Source organism: Melanotaenia boesemani, chromosome 17 (assembly GCF_017639745.1).
Source record: "Melanotaenia boesemani isolate fMelBoe1 chromosome 17, fMelBoe1.pri, whole genome shotgun sequence".
NCBI classification, from domain to species: Eukaryota; Metazoa; Chordata; class Actinopteri; order Atheriniformes; family Melanotaeniidae; genus Melanotaenia; species Melanotaenia boesemani.
The window spans coordinates 7,896,512-7,915,087 of record NC_055698.1 but is presented as its reverse complement, the minus strand read 5'-3'; the positions used below and the strand labels follow the sequence as shown (position 1 = coordinate 7,915,087).

General features: G+C 37.0%; 2 protein-coding genes across 3 annotated transcripts; both read right to left on the bottom strand.

Annotated features, from left to right (window-relative positions):
* Positions 1-842: 842 nt before the first annotated feature.
* LOC121628040 (C-type mannose receptor 2-like) lies at positions 843-2,343 on the bottom strand. Its single transcript, XM_041966934.1, has 4 exons — positions 2,298-2,343; positions 1,931-1,968; positions 1,421-1,798; positions 843-1,279 (listed from the first exon to the last, which is right to left on the bottom strand). Exons 1-4 carry the CDS (start codon positions 2,333-2,335, stop codon positions 843-845), a joined length of 891 nt encoding a protein of 296 aa, XP_041822868.1. The 5' UTR covers positions 2,336-2,343.
* A 5,533-nt stretch (positions 2,344-7,876) lies between these two features.
* On the bottom strand, positions 7,877-11,346 carry LOC121628028 (C-type mannose receptor 2-like). Of its 2 annotated transcripts, none has more exons than XM_041966922.1 (6): positions 11,265-11,346; positions 10,900-10,937; positions 10,390-10,736; positions 9,831-10,258; positions 9,572-9,671; positions 7,877-8,592 (listed from the first exon to the last, which is right to left on the bottom strand). In XM_041966922.1, exons 1-6 carry the CDS (start codon positions 11,328-11,330, stop codon positions 8,588-8,590), a joined length of 984 nt encoding a protein of 327 aa, XP_041822856.1. In that variant the 5' UTR covers positions 11,331-11,346; the 3' UTR covers positions 7,877-8,587. The 2 variants fall into 2 exon arrangements, with proteins under 2 accessions (XP_041822856.1, XP_041822855.1); XM_041966921.1 differs by having other exon boundaries at positions 10,390-10,767; positions 11,265-11,344.
* Between the last annotated feature and the right edge of the window lie 7,230 nt (positions 11,347-18,576).

Sequence of the window (18,576 nt, the reverse complement as noted above, 5' to 3'; positions counted from 1 at the left end):
TCCTAACTCTGGGCGTTACTGATAACATTTTCTCTCCTCAAAATAAGGCAGATTATTTCATTTTGGATGTAATTTTCTTTATGGTTTTTTGGAGTAATAAAATTTATAACCAAAATGTCTTCGGTGAAAATAATTCACTCCAGTGTATCAAGAAAAACTGCACAATGATTTTGAACTTTGAAGGTTAACTAGTGTTAATCAAATATCGGTATTATTTCAATTACTTATTTATCATTTGCAATTTTAAACAATTTTTAAGGGCACTCGTATTGTCAAACAATGTTTTTATGCAAACTATCAACTAAAGAAATTTTGCTGCAATAATTATTCATTAAAACTTTAAAAGTATTCTGCTGTGATGCCTGCAAAGGAATTTACAGACATGGATATTATACCTCGTAAATTGCAACGGTGTTTGGAAAACAACATTTTCCAGACAATGCATCTGAGACCAAATAATGTCGTCAAATTGTGAGGCCAAAAAAAATCATGTTACAAATAAAAGGGAGCAGCAACACATTGTTCTATTTTAAATAAAGCTGCATCAGTGCAGATATTCACCAGATTATTTCAGGAAAAAAGCTACACATACCTTTTTTCTTGCTTTGTTCCTTGCGAAAAGTTTGCCCGTCTGCATCAATCCAGCGGAGTTTAAAATCTGTTATACCATTGGTCTTCAACTTTGCATGCAGCTAAATGACCAATAAAAAATTAATAAAATAAGGAAAATTCTACCCTTTGCTCAAACACCATTACAAACATTCATACACTTCAGATACAATTCACATAGCTTCTATAATTATTAGCAGAACCAGCTTGCATTATTAAAAGTATAACCAGCTTCAGTGCACCTGTTCTAAAATCTGCTGCTGAATGTCAGGATCACTCAGGTCGGCCTCAGACTGGAACTTCATCTTGATTCTACTGCTCGGTGGAATCAGAGTTTGACAGATAAACTCGTGCTTTTTATCACAGTCATGATCATACCACGTTCCTGTGGTTGTGTTGAGTGCTGCACATGAAGTCATGGTTTTGTTTTGGTTGTCAGGTTTACTGTTGTTCCAGTTTGTGAAGGTCACAGGGCTCTGGTCAGACCAATTAGACCAGAGATTCCTGTGGAGACCAATCCAGTGGTTTCGTCCCAGTGGAAGATAGATTTCATTCACTTCAGACATGGTCAATACTCTGGCAAGATCAGTGTAGTTGGACCTACAGTAATCCAGAGAATTGCCCCAAGTCATGAAAGTTTTCATTAAGTAGTACTTGGGTGGACCTTGTTCTGAAAAAACAAACAAAAAAAAAACATAGAATACAATAAATAGCTTACATACAGACCTTAGATCCTCATAAAATCAAGTTTGATAGTAAGTGTAAAATAGTATAAAAATAGTATAAATTAGTATTTTAAAAGTCTTTATACCATTAAAGCAAACTGAAGGACGATCTGTGTCACAGTTTTCATCACGCCACAGCCCATCAAACTGCATCACCACACAGCTCTGATTGGAGTCTTCATTATTAGGCTCACCGGGTTTCCAGTTGCTGAAATTTTCATTAATATTAAAGTATACATCTCCCAGCGTCCATTTCCACCAGACTGCGTCATCAAAAAGCCCGATCCATGCTTGTTTTCCAGGATCCTGGAGTCCACCTAGCAGCCTGTTGTTGCCTGCTTGGCTGTCTATGGTAGCCAGGTCAGCGTACACATCTCTGCAATACGCCTGAGCTTCAGCCCAAGTCTTTGGGATGTTCACATAGTGGTACTTTCTGAAGAAGTTTGTAGACAGAACAGAAAGCCCTGATGGACATATACGTGGTATTCATTATCAAAAATGTGAGCACTTTCCTCACATTATAACAATGCAAAAGGGGAAAGTAAGAAAAATGTTATGTGGGTACCACCTTCATATACACAGCTGACAATACTGACCTGAGAATGTGAGAATAAACAACAGCAAAATCTTCATCCTGGAAATTCAAGCATTTAGAATTTCTCACTAACATCTGTGAAATATATAAACTGCATGTCCTATTTGTCAGGAACACAAAGAAACACATGCTCTTTTTTTAACATAAACATATGAGGGCAACTGTTACTCAATGCTTACAGTGCATTTAATTCATCTTTAGATAAACCATAATAATTTAACATAAATATAACATGCACAATAAAAAAAAGGTCTTAATTCTTGTTTTTTTGTTGCAATTAAGATCTGTCAAACATTACAGTACCTCTGATTTCCAGACTCTCGAATCCCTAAGATAACAAGTAGATGTTGATTGAATATCAGGCCTACCTGGACTGGAAAAGGTTCCAACTGTTGTTTGTTGCCATTGACTTGCTTTTTTTGTGTTCTGATCATCTCAAACTCTTCAAGAACCTTTACTTACTTTTATGCAGTTTCTCCCCTCCTTCTCTGAGATAATTAAGCAAAAACAAAGTCATTCATTTGTTCTAGTCATTAAAACAACAGGAAAAGACAAACAAATGAACGTGGAGAAACTGAGCGTAGATGTGGACAGTGAGAAAATAATGATTTAAAAGCATCTAAAGCCTCAAACACTTTATCCTATATATACCCTGTAACGCAAGTTAAAACCCCAAATGTCACACATGATGAATAAATGTGTCTGATTATTTTGCTTTTGCATATTCAGGCTTTTTCATGTTTTAATGTAAAATAATCTTTTTACTTTCATAATAAATTAGAATGTATACCAATCTGCTGCTTTATCTAAACAATGACATTTGGTATGAGAATAAACATCACTGATGGAAGCGATATTCAGATATTTAATTTAAATCAAAGTAGTAAAACTTTAAATCATTTGGTTATATGTTTTATAGTTGTGGATTATTGTTATTTTATTTGACATTGGGTGATAAGAACTGCTTCATTAAAACAACACAGCATCATGTACCATAAACTGATCGCACTTAGTGCTTCGGATAACAATCACATTCTTGCTGGATAGCAACAGTTTTGGCTCTTGATAGCACTGACTTTACAAAGTGAATCTCTGTTACTATTATTAACAAAATCTGAAATCTCCTGCTGTAAAAAAAACAAAAAACACAATACTTTGATTGTTCAAGCAGATGAATCAGTTTTATCAAGATTATAAACATATGCATGTTAAACTTCCTGTTTATGCATAAATATTGTGGCTGATGATGCTGAACATACCCTGTGAAGGTGCTTTGAGGCCACAGACTGGACCTTAACACAGCCCCATCTCCATCCATATCAGAACATACTCAGCTTCCACCTCTAGCCTGTCTGTCTCCTGCAGTCATTTGAAGAAACAAATGGGGAAACTGAACTGGAACAAGGCGGCAGATCCAGATGGTGTCAGCCCTAGGGTTTTGAAATCCTGCCCAGAACAAATATATTGGATTATTCAGCAGCTTTTTAACACCAGCCTGAGTCAGAAAAGAGTTCCTGTGCTGTGGAAAACACCCTGCCTTGTTCCAGCACCTAGAAAATATTGTAATGGGCTTGGGATTTAAGATGCCACCATCTACTTGCTTCAGAGAGCTCACTGGATAAACCTGGCAGTAGGGCTGCAACTTTTGACTATTCTGATAGTCGATCCTGCCTTGTTCCAGTACCTAGAAAATCCCAACCATCAGACTACAGACCAGTGGCCCCAACATCTCACTTTATGAAAGTCCTTGAGGGGCTGTCATAGGCTCACCTCAAGAAGCAAGTGAACACTTTCTATTCTATATGGTAATGGGCTTGGGGTTGAAGATGCCATCATCTACTTGCTTCAGAGAGCTCACTGGATCAACCTGGCAGTACTTTGAGGATCATGTTCTTTGATTTCTCGTCTGCTTTTAATACAATTCAGCTGCTCTATTATGTGAGAAGCTCCAGAAATCCCAGGTGAAAGCCTCCACAACCACCTGGATTTATGACTACCTAACAAACAGACCACAGTTCGTGAGACTGAAAGGTTGTGTGTCTGAGATGGTGGTCAGCAGCACTGGAGCACCACAAGGGACTGTCCTCTCACCATTTCTCTTCACACTGTACACCTCAGACTTCCATAACAGCTCTGAGTCCTGTCATCTGCAGAAATACTCTGCAGTTGTGAGGTGTATCAGTGATGGACAAGAAGCTGAGTACACGGGGAATGTTTTGTTTGCATATACTGAAAAAATTTGTTAACGTTTTTCTTGGTTGCAGCAGTGTGTCTAACATTTAACAGGTTGAGGTGAAGGACTTTAATTATCTCTCTGAATGTCTGTCTGCATATTCTGTGTTCATTTCCTCTCTACCCGAGTTCAGAGAGGAATAACAAGAATAATAAAAAACTACACAAAAAAGCCAATTTCAGGACTCCTAAATATGTAATCTATTATCATATTTTTTTCTTAGATGCTTTACGACATAGACCTAAATAACTTTAGGAATTTATTTTATAGGGTCAAATTTTTTGTGACTTAATTTTCTGCTTTCTAAGCAGTGTTATTTCATTGTATGATATTTTTTTTTCTTAAATTTAAGACAGAAACATATACAACTGTATTTACACGTGTAAAATAAAAGTTCTTCTTTCTTGCAGGTGTTGTAATCGTGGACGGAAACAGGATCACCAAGCACATGGAATGTACTCTTTATGACGTATTGATTTTTGACTTGTTTTGGCTTGGAAGTCATGCTTGGTAGCCATTAGTGGGTTAGGAAATCCTGGAGTAATTATGTAAAACAAGGTAAATCGTCTCATTGGTTGGTAAAGAGAATGGTCAGACACTTATTTCCATACATCCATGATATGGTGAAATGAGCCGTGTGACCTTCCGCTCTAGATTATCCTGTTTGTTTATGAACCTTGTGGGTGTGGTTTTGTGTGTGCTTCTTTTGTTTTTACATAACTTTTTTGTATCTTTGTAAATTTACATATTTTCTTTATGCATAAAAGTACATGCTTGAGTTACATCAATGTTGATGTCAGTCCAATCAAAAGTTTTTTTTTCTTTGTTTTTTCAAAGAAGTGTTCAGAGGAAAAATTATTCTTTTTTTTTAATTTTTTTTATTTATTTTTATTTTTGTAAAATCAGTGTCTATATTGTCTAAAGCAGGAATCCTCAATCCTGGTCCTCAAGGGTTGGTGTCCTGCAGGTTTTAAAAGTTTTCGTGCTGCAACACACCTGATTCAGACATATGGGGTGAACCAGGTGTGTTGCAGCAGGGAAACTTTTGAAAATGTCCTTTTGGGCATTTTAATCCCCCTGTATAAAATGGTAGGTACAACAAGGATGATAACAATCCTTGTGGGTATCCTCTTGTAATCTTAAATGGCTCAGATATCTACTTAATTTGTCAAGACCTCAGTTGCAGGATTATGATATAATAGTTTGACCCAGTTAATGAAATAGTTTCCAAACCCATGTCGAATAATAACATCAAAGAGATAATTCCACTCTACCTTGTCAAATACCTTCACCGCATCTAGCAAGAGAATTGCTGCATCTCCTTCATTTCTTGACAAGTTTCCATCTTATTCAGGTGTTTTGGAGAAGAGAGTTGAAGGATAGTAGCTCTTAAAAAGTGGACTTGGGCACCCCTGAACTAAAGCCACACCAGACCTAACCATAAGCTCTATCAAAAAGGAACATTTTTTTCTTAAGAGAGGCCTAATAAATGAAGGGCTTCTTTCCATTCCACTTCTACAAACTCTAGGAACCACATGTACAACTTCAGTCTGTGAACTAAGATATGTGGAATACTAAAAGCTAAGTAGGATGAAAAATTATAAAGGAAAGAAGCAAGTCTAAATCTAACCCTATATATATATATATATATATATATATATATATATGTGTGTGTGTGTGTGTATGGTACCTCATTGGTTGCACAAAAAGCATCCGTGCATCCATAAACTGGTGAAATGAGCCTTCTTCCGCTCCACACAATCATTTACCTAAACGAAAGGTGGCAGACAGGTCACAATCATACAAACATCCCACCTTCAGTATCTGAACTTTAGCCAGGACGGATGAAGACAACAAATCGAACGCACCGTTACTAAACACTCTTTGTGACTGCCTCACTCAAATCACTCAACAACTCAGTTCTCTTTGGTGAATGACTCATGCAAACTTGAGTCATTAGAAATAACTGAGTGCATAATACATGAGAAATTTTGTGCATTTTTTATTTAGTCTACCCTAACTCTAAATGTGTACAATGCCACCAAAGGGGCAAAAGTTGTTTGGTTTTTAATAACAGAGGAATTCATGTGATAGAGAATGATTGTTTTTCATGCAGTGCACTATTTGTTAATGAACATGGAAGATGGATACAAGGAAGTGGGAACCAAATGCAGGACTGAAACAGCAGAGGTAGATGATGGTAGTATGGGCGGTTGATTAAACAAAAGACACAACCAAAACCTAGACTATATGACGAACCCACACAAAGAACTGGCCACACATGAAGGAAAACGGGAGCATGAATACAGAGGGACTTTTTACAAAACAAGAAACAGGTGTGACAATTAATGACCAGGAGCAGAGAACAGGAAGTAAAGTAGACAGAATACACAAGGAGGGAAAAACTCTACAAAATGAAACAGGACAGAAACAGAACTGAAAACAAATGACAAAAGATGAGAAAACTGAATCAACAGCAACAGAACAAGAAAATAACCAGCAGATCATCACACAGTGTGAAATAATCTCAAGGTTGAATTGTTCATATACACAGTTATACAGTTTATACACCATAAGAGACTAGCTGTATATCCTTTTCTTTAGCCTGATGCACACCTTGTAAGAATGCACTTCACTGCAATGCAGACAACAACAACCATTAAACCACTGCATGTGGACACACTGTGTTTGCCCTGCATGACAATTTACAATAAGATAATGCTTCAGTGAAAATGAATTGTAATAGGGCTGGAGGGACATTTGGCTTGCTCCTAATGATAATTTACCAGCTTTGGACTTTGTAGCCTTATTCCTTGTTTTTATTGCTTTAATAAATCCATGAATAAACCCAATCTCTCTAGTGATCATGCTCATTATCTGTTTATTCATTTTAATTCATAGTAAATATGGAACAGAGGCATGCTTTGTTCCATATCCAAAACGCTGTTTATCTGCTTACGGTCTGCCCTGCTCAGGTTTTTAATTTCATAGTATGCAAAATGGTTTTACTGTTTGGTGTAGATTGAAGGCACAACTCCATGTTAGCACCTGAAGTCTTTAATTATGAAGCAGCTTTTTGTTTAAAGAAGCAAGTCTTCCCAGAAAAGATGTCATCTGGATGACAGTGTGCTCTGAATACATTGTTTCTGCAGTAATATTGCCTTCCAATGTGTATTAACTCACTGTCTTATCAGCTGGTTCTGTGAACTGTATGATAATATGAATACATAATGCACTGCTCAGTCAAATATGAAAAAGGTATATTTTCTTTCATCTATTCAAATTGTTAGACTAGATTAACACCAAGTATTGACCTTGATTTAACAAAGTCAAATGAAGAATCTTATTTCAAAATGTTGAACTGTTCATTCATCTACTTCCAAATCAGAGTCTTGAGGTTGAGAAAAATATCAATATTTTTACTTTCCAAAAGTACATTTTGAATCATGTTTCTCTTTTCTTCTGTTTTAATGTGTAGATTTTAGTACAATAAGCCTTTCTTTAATGCTCAAAATTCATTGAAGTGCAAAACAAAAACACATAGTAGCTGCAAAAAGTTATTTATTTTGTACTAAGAATGAAAAGTGATGATGCACCTATCATACGTTTAATTACACAGGTCATTTCCAGGGAAACAAAGCTAAATATCTAAACTATGTGGTGTATGGGAATTTTAAAATGACTATAAAACACATAACACATTGAAATGTTACATATAACTTTTATTTATATTTCACAAACTACTTTTAAACAACAGTAAAATGTTGTATCACAGGCAGACTGCAATTTAAACAATTTCAACAGCAAACAGCACAATAAAAAATATCCATGAAAAATCAAGCTTAAGTAGACTAGTGTGTTGTGGGTGAAATTACTAAGGAAGCTAGTTATGAGTTTTTATTGCAAAAATCTCACACAAATGTATTACTTTAAACTTAACATAAAATAAGAACATTCTTCTGGAAAAAAAAAAGGAAAAAAAAACATTCTGGTTTCAAACAATGCTATTATATATTTGTACTGCTACGCCTGGTGTTATGAACCACATATATATATGAAAGCTAACACAAATTATCAAAAAGTGAAAATATGTTATATAAGGTAAATAAATTATCTTCCTTTCAATGTGTTTTATGTATTTTATTAAAAGCCACCAGTTATTTTTCATGTTCAATCTTTGATAAAGAAATACACACAAAAAGGAGATTTTCTGAAGAAAAATAAAAAAGGAAATGTTGAGCCATTTATGGTAAGAAAGACAACTGATTTTCTGATGTTTATCATACAGTCAATCACAGTTCCTTGCTAAATACACTAAGCTAAGGATCATGGAAGTAAAACAGAGAATCTGTGTGTTTTGTTTTTAATTATTATTACTTAAGGGATGTTAATAATTTCTGTTGCAAATCACCAGCCCTGTTTTCTTCAACCTAAAAACAGAGAGTAAAACAGATGGTAGCATCAGTAAAATCAAACTTAGATTAGCTTAGCATGAGTATAAACACGTAGAGACTCCCAGCTAACTTTGTTAATTTGTACAGTATCAAGGACCATTTTTCAGCTATTCTGAAGGTTTCTTGTTTGTTAAAGATGTAACGAAAAAAATATCATGTTACAGGTTTGCAGTGACACCAGATTAGCAAAGCACTTATGCTAGTTGTTTTCTTTACTCCAGAGCTAATGGTGCGTTCCTCTGAAACAGGGGTGCCCAAGTCCTGTCCTCGAGATCTACCATCCTGCAACTTTTAGATGCAACTCTTCTCCAACACACCTGAATCAAATGACTGGCTCGTTACCAGGCCTCTACAGAGCTGAATGACATGCAGATGACATCTGATTCAAGCGTGTTGGAGAAGGGTTGCATCTAAAAGTTGCAGGATGGTAGATTTCGCGGACCGGACTTAGGTACCCCTGCTCTGAAACATGTGAGTTTGCCCTAAAGATTTTGGGTTAATTTTTTTAAAAAAGAAGTCCTCTTTCACACTAATAGATGAGTCCATAAAACACATTAAGGTGTTTATTTGTCTTTATCTTGTCAATATGTTAATCTAGCCAAACATTTTTGGCAAAACATACATGATAAATTTTAATTTTGCAATCTCTATAAATAAATTGAAGTTTTGCTGCAATATCTATTCATTAAAACTTTAAAAGTATTCTGCTGTGGTGCCTACAAAGGAATTAACAGACATGGATGTTATACTTTGTAAACTGCAACAGTGGAAAACTAAATTTTCCAAACTATGTTGCATGTGAGACCAAATAATGTCATCAAATCCACTGTTATTTGCAAGGCCAAAAAAGTCATGTTACAAATTAAAGGGTGCAGCAACACATTGTTCTATTTTACAACAAACTGCATCCGTGCAAATATTGACCAGATTATTTCAGGAAAAAAGCTACACATACCTTTTTTCTTGCTTTGTTCCTTGCGAAAAGTTTGCCCGTCTGCATCAATCCAGCGGAGTGTAAAATCTGTTATACCATTGGTCTTCAACTTTGCATGCAGCTAAATGACCAATAAAAAATGAATAAAATAAGGAAAATTCTACCCTTTGCTCAAACACCATTACAAACATTCATACACTTCAGATACAATTCACATAGCTTCTATAATTATTAGCAGAACCAGCTTGCATTATTAAAAGTATAACCAGCTTCAGTGCACCTGTTCTAAAATCTGCTGCTGAATGTCAGGATCACTCAGGTCGGCCTCAGACTGGAACTTCATCTTGATTCTACTCCTCGGTGGAATCAGAGTTTGACAGATAAACTCGTGCTTTTTATCACAGTCATGATCATACCACGTTCCTGTGGTTGTGTTGAGTGCTGCACATGAAGTCATGGTTTTGTCTTGGTTGTCAGGTTTACTGTTGTTCCAGTTTGTGAAGGTCACAGGGCTCTGGTCAGACCAGTTAGACCAGAGATTCCTGTGGAGACCGATCCAGTGGTTTCGTCCCAGTGGAGGATAGATTTCATTCACTTCAGACATGGTCAATACTCTGGCAAGATCAGTGTAGTTGGACCTACAGTAATCCAGAGAATTGCCCCAAGTCATGAAAGTTTTCATTAAGTAGTACTTGGGTGGACCTTGTTCTGAAAAAACAAACAAAAAAAAAACATAGAATACAATAAATAGCTTACATACAGACCTCAAAATCAAGTTTGATAGTAAGTGTAAAATAGTATAAAAATAGTATAAATTAGTATTTTAAAAGTCTTTATACCATTAAAGCAAACTGAAGGACGATCTGTGTCACAGTTTTCATCACGCCACAGCCCATCAAACTGCATCACCACACAGCTCTGATTGGAGTCTTCATTATTAGGCTCACCGGGTTTCCAGTTGCTGAAATTTTCATTAATATTAAAGTATACATCTCCCAGCGTCCATTTCCACCAGACTGCGTCATCAAAAAGCCCGATCCATGCTTGTTTTCCAGGATCCTGGATTCCACCTAGCAGCCTGTTGTTGCCTGCTTGGCTGTCTATGGTAGCCAGGTCAGCGTACACATCTCTGCAATACGCCTGAGCTTCAGCCCAAGTCTTTGGGATGTTCACATAGTGGTACTTTCTGAAGAAGTTTGTAGACAGAACAGAAAGCCCTGATGGACATATACGTGGTATTCATTATCAAAAATGTGAGCACTTTCCTCACATTATAACAATGCAAAAGGGGAAAGTAAGAAAAATGTTATGTGGGTACCACCTTCATATACACAGCTGACAATACTGACCTGAGAATGTGAGAATAAACAACAGCAAAATCTTCATCCTGGAAATTCAAGCATTTAGAATTTCTCACTAACATCTGTGAAATATATAAACTGCATGTCCTATTTGTCAGGAACACAAAGAAACACATGCTCTTTTTTTAACATAAACATATGAGGACAACTGTTACTCAATGCTTACAGTGCATTTAATTCATCTTTAGATAAACCATAATAATTTAACATAAATATAACATGCACGATAAACAAAGGTCTTAATTCTTGTTTTTTGTTGCAATTAAGATCTGTCAAACATTACAGTACCTCTGATTTCCAGACTCTCGAATCCCTAAGATAACAAGTAGATGTTGATTGAATATCAGGCCTACCTGGACTGGAAAAGGTTCCAACTGTTGTTTGTTGCCATTGACTTGCTTTGTTTGTGGTCTGATCATCTCAAACTCTTCAAGAACCTTTACTTACTTTTATGCAGTTTCTCCCCTCCTTCTCTGAGATAATTAAGCAAAAACAAAGTCATTCATTTGCTCTCGTCATTAAAACAGCAGGAAGAGACAAACAAATGAGCGTAGAGAAATTGAGCGTTTGACCTTAAATGTGGATAGTAAGAAAATAAGAACGATTTAAAAGTATCTAAAGCCTTAATCCCTTAATACCAGGCTTCAAACATGTTTATTTCTGCTGTGAAGTTGCCCTCTTTATCGTGGGAGTCTATGGGGATTTGCTCTGTTTTGGAGCCAGCCGCTAGTGGATGAGGGGTGAACTGCATTTTTTTGCACTTTAAAACTTGCAAGAAATGAGGACATAAAAAAAAAATCGATCTCCAAGTTTTATGAATTGATATTGGATTTATTTAATTTGAATCTATTAAAACTGAATAATTGTTTTTTTTTAATCCAGCCCTACTCTTCACACTGTACACCTCATCAAAACAGCTCTGAGTCCTGTCATCTGCAGAAATACTCTGCAGTTGTGAGGTGTATCAGTGATGGACAAGAAGCTGAGTACACAAATTGTTAACATTTTTCTTGGTTGCAGCAGTGTGTCTAACATTTAACAGGTTGAGGTGAAGGACTTTAATTATCTCTCTGAATGTCTGTCTGCATATTCTGTGTTCATTTCCTCTCTAAGCTCAGAGAAAAATAACACTGTGGTTAAAAAAAGCCAATTTCAGGGCTCCTAAATATGTAATCTATTATCATATTTTCTTCTTAGATGATTTACGACATAGACCTAAATAACTTTAGGAATTTATTTTATAGGGTCAATTTTTAGTTTTAAAACTAGTGATGTGACATAATTTTTTGCTTTCTAAGCAGTGTTGTTTCATTGTATGATGTTTTTTGTGTCTTCAGTTTGAGGCAATACACAAAAAGAACAGAAACATACAACTGTATTTACACGTGTAAAATAAAAGTTCTTCTTTCTTGCAGGTGTTGTAGTCGTGGAAGGAAACAGGATCACCAAGCACATGGAATGTACTCTTTATGACGTATTGATTTTTGACTTGTTTTGGCTTGGAAGTCATGCTTGGTAGCCATTAGTGGGTTAGGAAATCCTGGAGTAATTATGTAAAACAAGGTAAATCGTCTCATTGGTTGGTAAAGAGAATGGTCAGACACTTATTTCCATACATCCATGATATGCTATAATGAGCCGTGTGACCTTCCGCTCTAGATTATCCTGTTTGTTTATGAACCTTGTGGGTGTGGTTTTGTGTGTGCTTCTTTTGTTTTTACATAACTTTTTTGTATCTTTGTAAAGTTACATACTTTCTTTATGGGGGGGGGGGGTCCTCGAGGATCGGTGTCCTGGAGGTTTTAGAAGTTTCCCTGCTGCAACACACCTGATTCAGACATATTAAGTTGAATTGGGTGTGTTGCAACAGGGAAACTTTTTAAGCCCTCTGCATCAAATGGTAGGTACAACAAGGACGATGACAATCCTTGTGAGCATCCTCTTGTAATCTTAAATGTCAAGCATTATAGCAAGCAGAATGATAATCTGGTTGCTGTGTTGTGCCGAACAAGCTTGCTTTGCCAAGGGGAGGTTTATTGGTAAAAGGCTCCTCTTGATAATCTGATTCATTATATATTTATTTACTTTGAATCATGGAATCTATGAAATCTTGCTGAACCTGAGCGGTAGGGACAGAAAAAGAAGGAAGACAGCAAAAAGAAGCAAAAGACAAAAACACCACAGACAAAAGACAACGACCCTTCAATCCACACTATCTCCAGACAACAAACTGCTACATTTGTACATTTAAACACCAGAAAATTTCCTACGGCCTTTACAGAAAAACAGAGCTGCCAGTCATTAAGAGTCTTTAAATAATAACCAAATCAAAAAGACATATCACAAAAGTAGCACAACAACAACCAGATACTAACTCACAGAGAGAGAAAAAAAAAAGAAAAATGATCTCTTAGTGTATAAACCAACTGGACAACTGAGTGAGGCTAAAGGCAGACCAGGGCAGCCCAGAGACCCGGGCCATCAGCAGCAACCCCGGAGCACGAACCCAAGCTACCCCACCTCGAAGACGACCCCAGCCCCACCTGGAAGGTGGCAGAGGAGAGCCCCAGCCAGAGCCCCCTGCAGTCTTAGTTCACAGGCCCCAGTGGGCCAAGATCCATAGCCTCCGGCCCCACCAGGGACCGGCCATCCAGGGCGGCACGAGCAGAGGGTCCAGGGACCCAGGAGCCCAGAGGCAAGTCCCTATGTGTGTGTGAGAGAGAGAATGGGAAAGAATAGGGGGCCTGGGGATGTAAGTCCAGAGGCAAGCGAACTTCCCTCTGGTTGGTGAGCCTCTGGAAGCATTAGGCACCCCCATTCCCCGGGAAGTCCCCCAGGGCAAGACAGGCCAGGAGCTGCCGTCCCTCACGACCAGGCTATACAGGGACTGCAGCCAATGAGCCGCTACAAACCCCAGAAGGTACACACCACCCACATGCCTAGGGGGGCTGAGAGGTGGGGGAGAAGGACAGTGGGAGATCCCAGACCAATGACACACCACCCCCAGGCCCGACCAGGCCCCCCCCGCAAGTGCACACTCCTGCTCACCCTAGCACACACACACACACACACACACACACTCACACACAAACACACACAATATAAACACACATACAACGCATACGAACCTCCCATAGATATATAGATATATGACACTAACTTTGCAAAGACGGTCAGTCAAAATTAAAAATGGATGGTATCACTTCTTCCTTTAAACCAATTGACTGTTCAGTTCTGTTGAGTCGCCACAGGGTGCAGCCAAGGAGGTCACTGGGTGGTCCCCTCCGCTACATCCTGCATGACGTGCACGCCTCCCAAATCCCTATGTGTGTGTGTGTGTGTATGAGAGAGCGGGGAAAAAGAAGGGTCTGGGGATGTAAGTCCAGACGGAAGCAGACGTCCCTCTGGATGGTGAGCTGCTAGCAGCACTAGGCCCCCTGTTCCCCGGGAGGCCCCCCAGGGTAAGACAGGCCAGGAGAGGCCTCCTCCCATGACCAGGCCACTCCGCGACTGCAGCCAACAAGTCGCCACCGACCCTCAGATATCTACATCATTTGTCAAGACCTCATTTGCATGGTTATGATATAATAGTTTGACCCAGTTAATGAAATAGTTTCCAAACCCATATCGAAAATTAACATCAAAGAGATAACTCCACTACCTTGTCAAATGCCTTCATCGCATCCAGCAAGAGAATTGCTGCATCTCCTTCATTTCTTGACAATTCTTCATTTATTTCAGATGTTTGGAGAAGAGAGTTAAAGGATAGTAGCTCTAAAGAAGTGGACTTGGGCACAGCTGAACTAAAGCCACACCAGACCTCTATCCACACCATAAGCTCTATCAAAGAGGAATATTTTTTTATCTTAAGAGAGGCCTAATAATTGAAGGGCTCCTTCCCATTCCACTTTTAGAAGCTCTAGGAACCACATGTGCACCTTCAGTCTGTAAAACTATGAGATCTAGAAAACTAAAAGCTAACAAGATCAAGAAATTTATGAAGGAAAGAAGCAAGTCTTATCTAATCTTGATCGGTCTCCAACTGCCTGTAGGGACAGTAATTTAAAGCAAACTCTTATGGATATGAATTAAAAGTAATGATGGATTACCACATAGATTTAAATAATGTAAAGGTCTTGAATATATTTCATGTAATATATATATATATATATATATATATATATATATATATATATATATATATATATATATAATTTCCATTCATCCATAAACTGGTGAAATGAGTCACGTGACCTTCTGCTCCACACAATCATTTAAGTAAATGAAAAGTGGCAGACAGTGTGAAAACAGATGGGCAGAGCTTTCTCTCAGGAAAAGGTGAGGCATCCCACTTAAGGGAGTCTTTTGCTTGACTGATGAAAAGGCCACAGGCTCCCTCTAGTGGTCACTGTGTGTATTTAATCTATTGCTACACCGCTGTAAATTTATATCCTAACACTGCTTGTGTTACAGCTTGAAACCAACGGAGTGCTCATAGCTTTTGACACAATTTTTAACACTTTGTGGTTGTATTAATATTGGAAAAATATCTGTGCTTTTTTGTGGAACTACCCACTATAACGGGAAACATCATGCCAAATGAAAGACTTTAGCCACGTCACTTGTCTTTAAATTTAGATTCAGAAGAGTCAGAGTTTCATTAAACTTTTTAAAGTTGCTCTGAGAAAAAGTTCTTCATGCTTTCTAAAGATCTTTTAAACTTTTTATTTGGACATTTGGCTGGTTTTTTGTCCATTTTTAGTTGAGTCCTTGCAGTCAATCATTTTCATTGTGTTGTTTGTTGAGTCATCGATTCAAGCATTAAGGAAGAATCTACTCCAGGAAATGTCGTTAGGTAATTAGTTTCAAGCAGGCTGTGACAAGGACAGATTTTTTAAATTTGTAGAAATACAAAACATTAAAACAGTTTGAAAGACATAAATATGACTTTTGCAGAAGCAAGGTGATTTCCCAAAGAGCTATTATCTGAAAACTGAGTTCTTTGGAAAATCTGATGAAACTACTTAAAGAAATTACAAGAAAACTTGTCTAAGAGGGTTCAGGCTGTCTTGAAGAATAAAGAGCTGGACTTTTTTAAAAAAAAAAAAAAAAAAAAAAGTAAATAAGACTATTTTTAAAAGTGTTCTGATTTTGTCTGATTAATATCAGTGAGCAAAAAGCTTACAAAGAAAGACATGAGACTGAACTAAAACAGTATAGATTACGGTACATAAAACAAAAACAATGAGATGAGAGATGATTTAAAAGAGAAAAGAAAGAAAAAACTTGTCACATTTTAACGGGAAATCAGGAAATAATTATTTGTGTCTGTACCCTGTGTATACATTAACAAGCAGTTTTGGGAAAATCATCAACAAATGCCCCTTTTTTTTTTCTTTTTCTTTTAAATTTTGAAGAAATAATCCCAGATATGTGTGTTTACTCTAAATAATGATCAGTGTGGTATAAAACAGGCTCTAAAGATATGTTTCTTTCTTTCTTTCTTTCTTTCTTTCTTTCTTTCTTTCTTTCTTTCTTTCTTTCTTTCTTTCTTTCTTTCTTTCTTTCTTTATTTTTATACCCTCAAGGCTGTATGGTTTGGTTTAGTTTTGAGACAAACATCACTCTTATTCATTCAGGTCAGAGTTTCAGTCTGTGCAGAACCACCAGTATCCTGATGAGCATTTCCACTAAAGTGCTTAAAATTCTGAATGTCCAGCTACGTAAATGAAATAAAATAAAAAAAGAATTAAATTAAATTAAATTAAATTAAATTAAATTAAATTAAATTAAATTAAATTTGTGGACCCGGCTTCAAACAGACACTGATTGAAAATGACAAAGAGGATAAAGTCATAAATCTGGGGAAATAAAGACAGACCAGGGAAGACACTTGTATGGCTTGTTAGCAGTAATATATCAGGTCAGTGAAGTGAATTATCTGCTCCAGTGTTGAAATGGAAATTTGACAATCTTCTGAATGATCGGCTTGGTTGTCAGCCTGAAGGCAGATGAGTGAATGTGTGCATGTTTGTACCTAAACTCAAGTAAATATGTCTATAATGGCATATTGTAAATTTTAAATGTTATGTACATGTTTTGTGCAGTACATGTACAGAAATACTTACATTGAAAGTTTATTTTTTTCTTTTTCAAATCTAAATCCTTAATAACTCTATTTCTTGAATACCCCATAGTGTACTTGAAGACACGTCAGGGGTAAATGAGAAAATTAGGAAATAACACTATAGTGTACTTTTAAAATCTATAATAATCCTGCAATTTCAAAAAACATTATTATATAAGTTATATATGTAAGTTTATTATAATTCATACATAGCTTTCAGTGTAATGTATTGTTAGATACATATAAAACATGTTATAATGCAAAAGTTTAAACAGCTAGAGAGGACATATTTAATGTTAACACAGTTTTCTTTTAAACTGGTTTAAGCTTTTAATGAGAAAAAAAGTTCCCTGTATTAAATGATTTTTTTTTTACAATCAACATGTTTTAAATATGTATTTTTAAAATATTTAAAATTTGAAAGTGTTTCTTTAATAAATGTTAACAAATCAGGCACTGATGGCACAGCATTGTTAACTCCTGTTTCCAACCAAAAAAGCTTTGCAGTGATTAGGCATTGCTTAACTGAAAAATGATTCAACAGGGGGTACAATGCAGAGAAAACACCAACAACAACAACAAAAAAATGCTGTATAAGGATCAGACAGGAGGTGGCGATGTTGCCTTGAAGATTCTGCACCATTCCCAGGCTACTTTCCCTCCTCCTCATTCTTCTTCCCTCCAGCTTGCTGGATCGCAACAGTAGGATCCTCTCTCCATGCCGGTCACGCCCCACACAGATATCAGCCTGTTTCTCTGACACATGCATTGTCACGTTCCTAATAAACAGATGTGCAAACACACCTGCTGACTCGCACCCGCTCCAGACTGTCCTGCGAATCAACCTCCTCCTCCCAAAATTCATAGCCAAGCTGCAACTCCTAGACGCCTCTTTTCAATAAATTTTAAAGCCTGCCATCATGCTGTAGCATCTCCAAGCCAAATGTTAAGACATCAGTCCTATTTTTAGCCATTATTACAGTCATGAAAAGATGTCAGAAACTCAGGTGCAAAATAAACTGGTTCAGATTAATCGATCTGGCAGCCTGGAGCGACCTGGTTGGAACTGGTGGTTGTCTGAGTTTGACCAGTTTTACATTAAAGATAAACTAATTTAATAAACCTACATTCCCATAAAGGTAGTATTTATAATGTACAGCTGGCAGAATATAGATTTCTCAGTTAAAATGGAAAAGTAGGAGCTTGGGGCAGGCACCTCTCCTCCCAGTAAATCTGGACATAAAAGCTGCCCTTATTTGGATTCAGACTGGATCCTGTATGTTGGTTTGCATTACGTCTGGATTCTGAAAATGAATGGCTTTCACTTCAGCATGCAAGCATGTGTAGTGCACAAGCCTGCAAACATTTCTGAGTGCAAACTGGGATCATTCATTTGGTGTGGTTTTACTGTAGTATCAATAAAATGGCCACTATGCCAACAACAAGAGCTTGGTTATTTATTGAAAAAAAAATGCCATTACACACACAGAGAAATACACACACTTACACACATTAAAGCACCATCTCCCTACGTGTGG

Bases quoted from the DNA above. Each gene is read 5' to 3' on its own strand.
- LOC121628040 (XM_041966934.1), bottom strand. From the start codon at position 2,335: ATGGCAACAAACAACAGTTGGAACCTTTTCCAGTCCAG. The intron at 1,969-2,297 runs GTAGGCCTGATA...TTGAATTTCCAG, and splicing joins TGGAACCTTTTCCAGTCCAG to GATGAAGATTTTGCTGTTGT. The intron at 1,799-1,930 runs GTCAGTATTGTC...TATGTCCATCAG, and splicing joins GTTTATTCTCACATTCTCAG to GGCTTTCTGTTCTGTCTACA.
- LOC121628028 (XM_041966921.1), bottom strand. From the start codon at position 11,302: ATGGCAACAAACAACAGTTGGAACCTTTTCCAGTCCAG. The intron at 10,938-11,264 runs GTAGGCCTGATA...TTGAATTTCCAG, and splicing joins TGGAACCTTTTCCAGTCCAG to GATGAAGATTTTGCTGTTGT. The intron at 9,672-9,830 runs GTGCACTGAAGC...TTGGTCATTTAG, and splicing joins AGCAGCAGATTTTAGAACAG to CTGCATGCAAAGTTGAAGAC.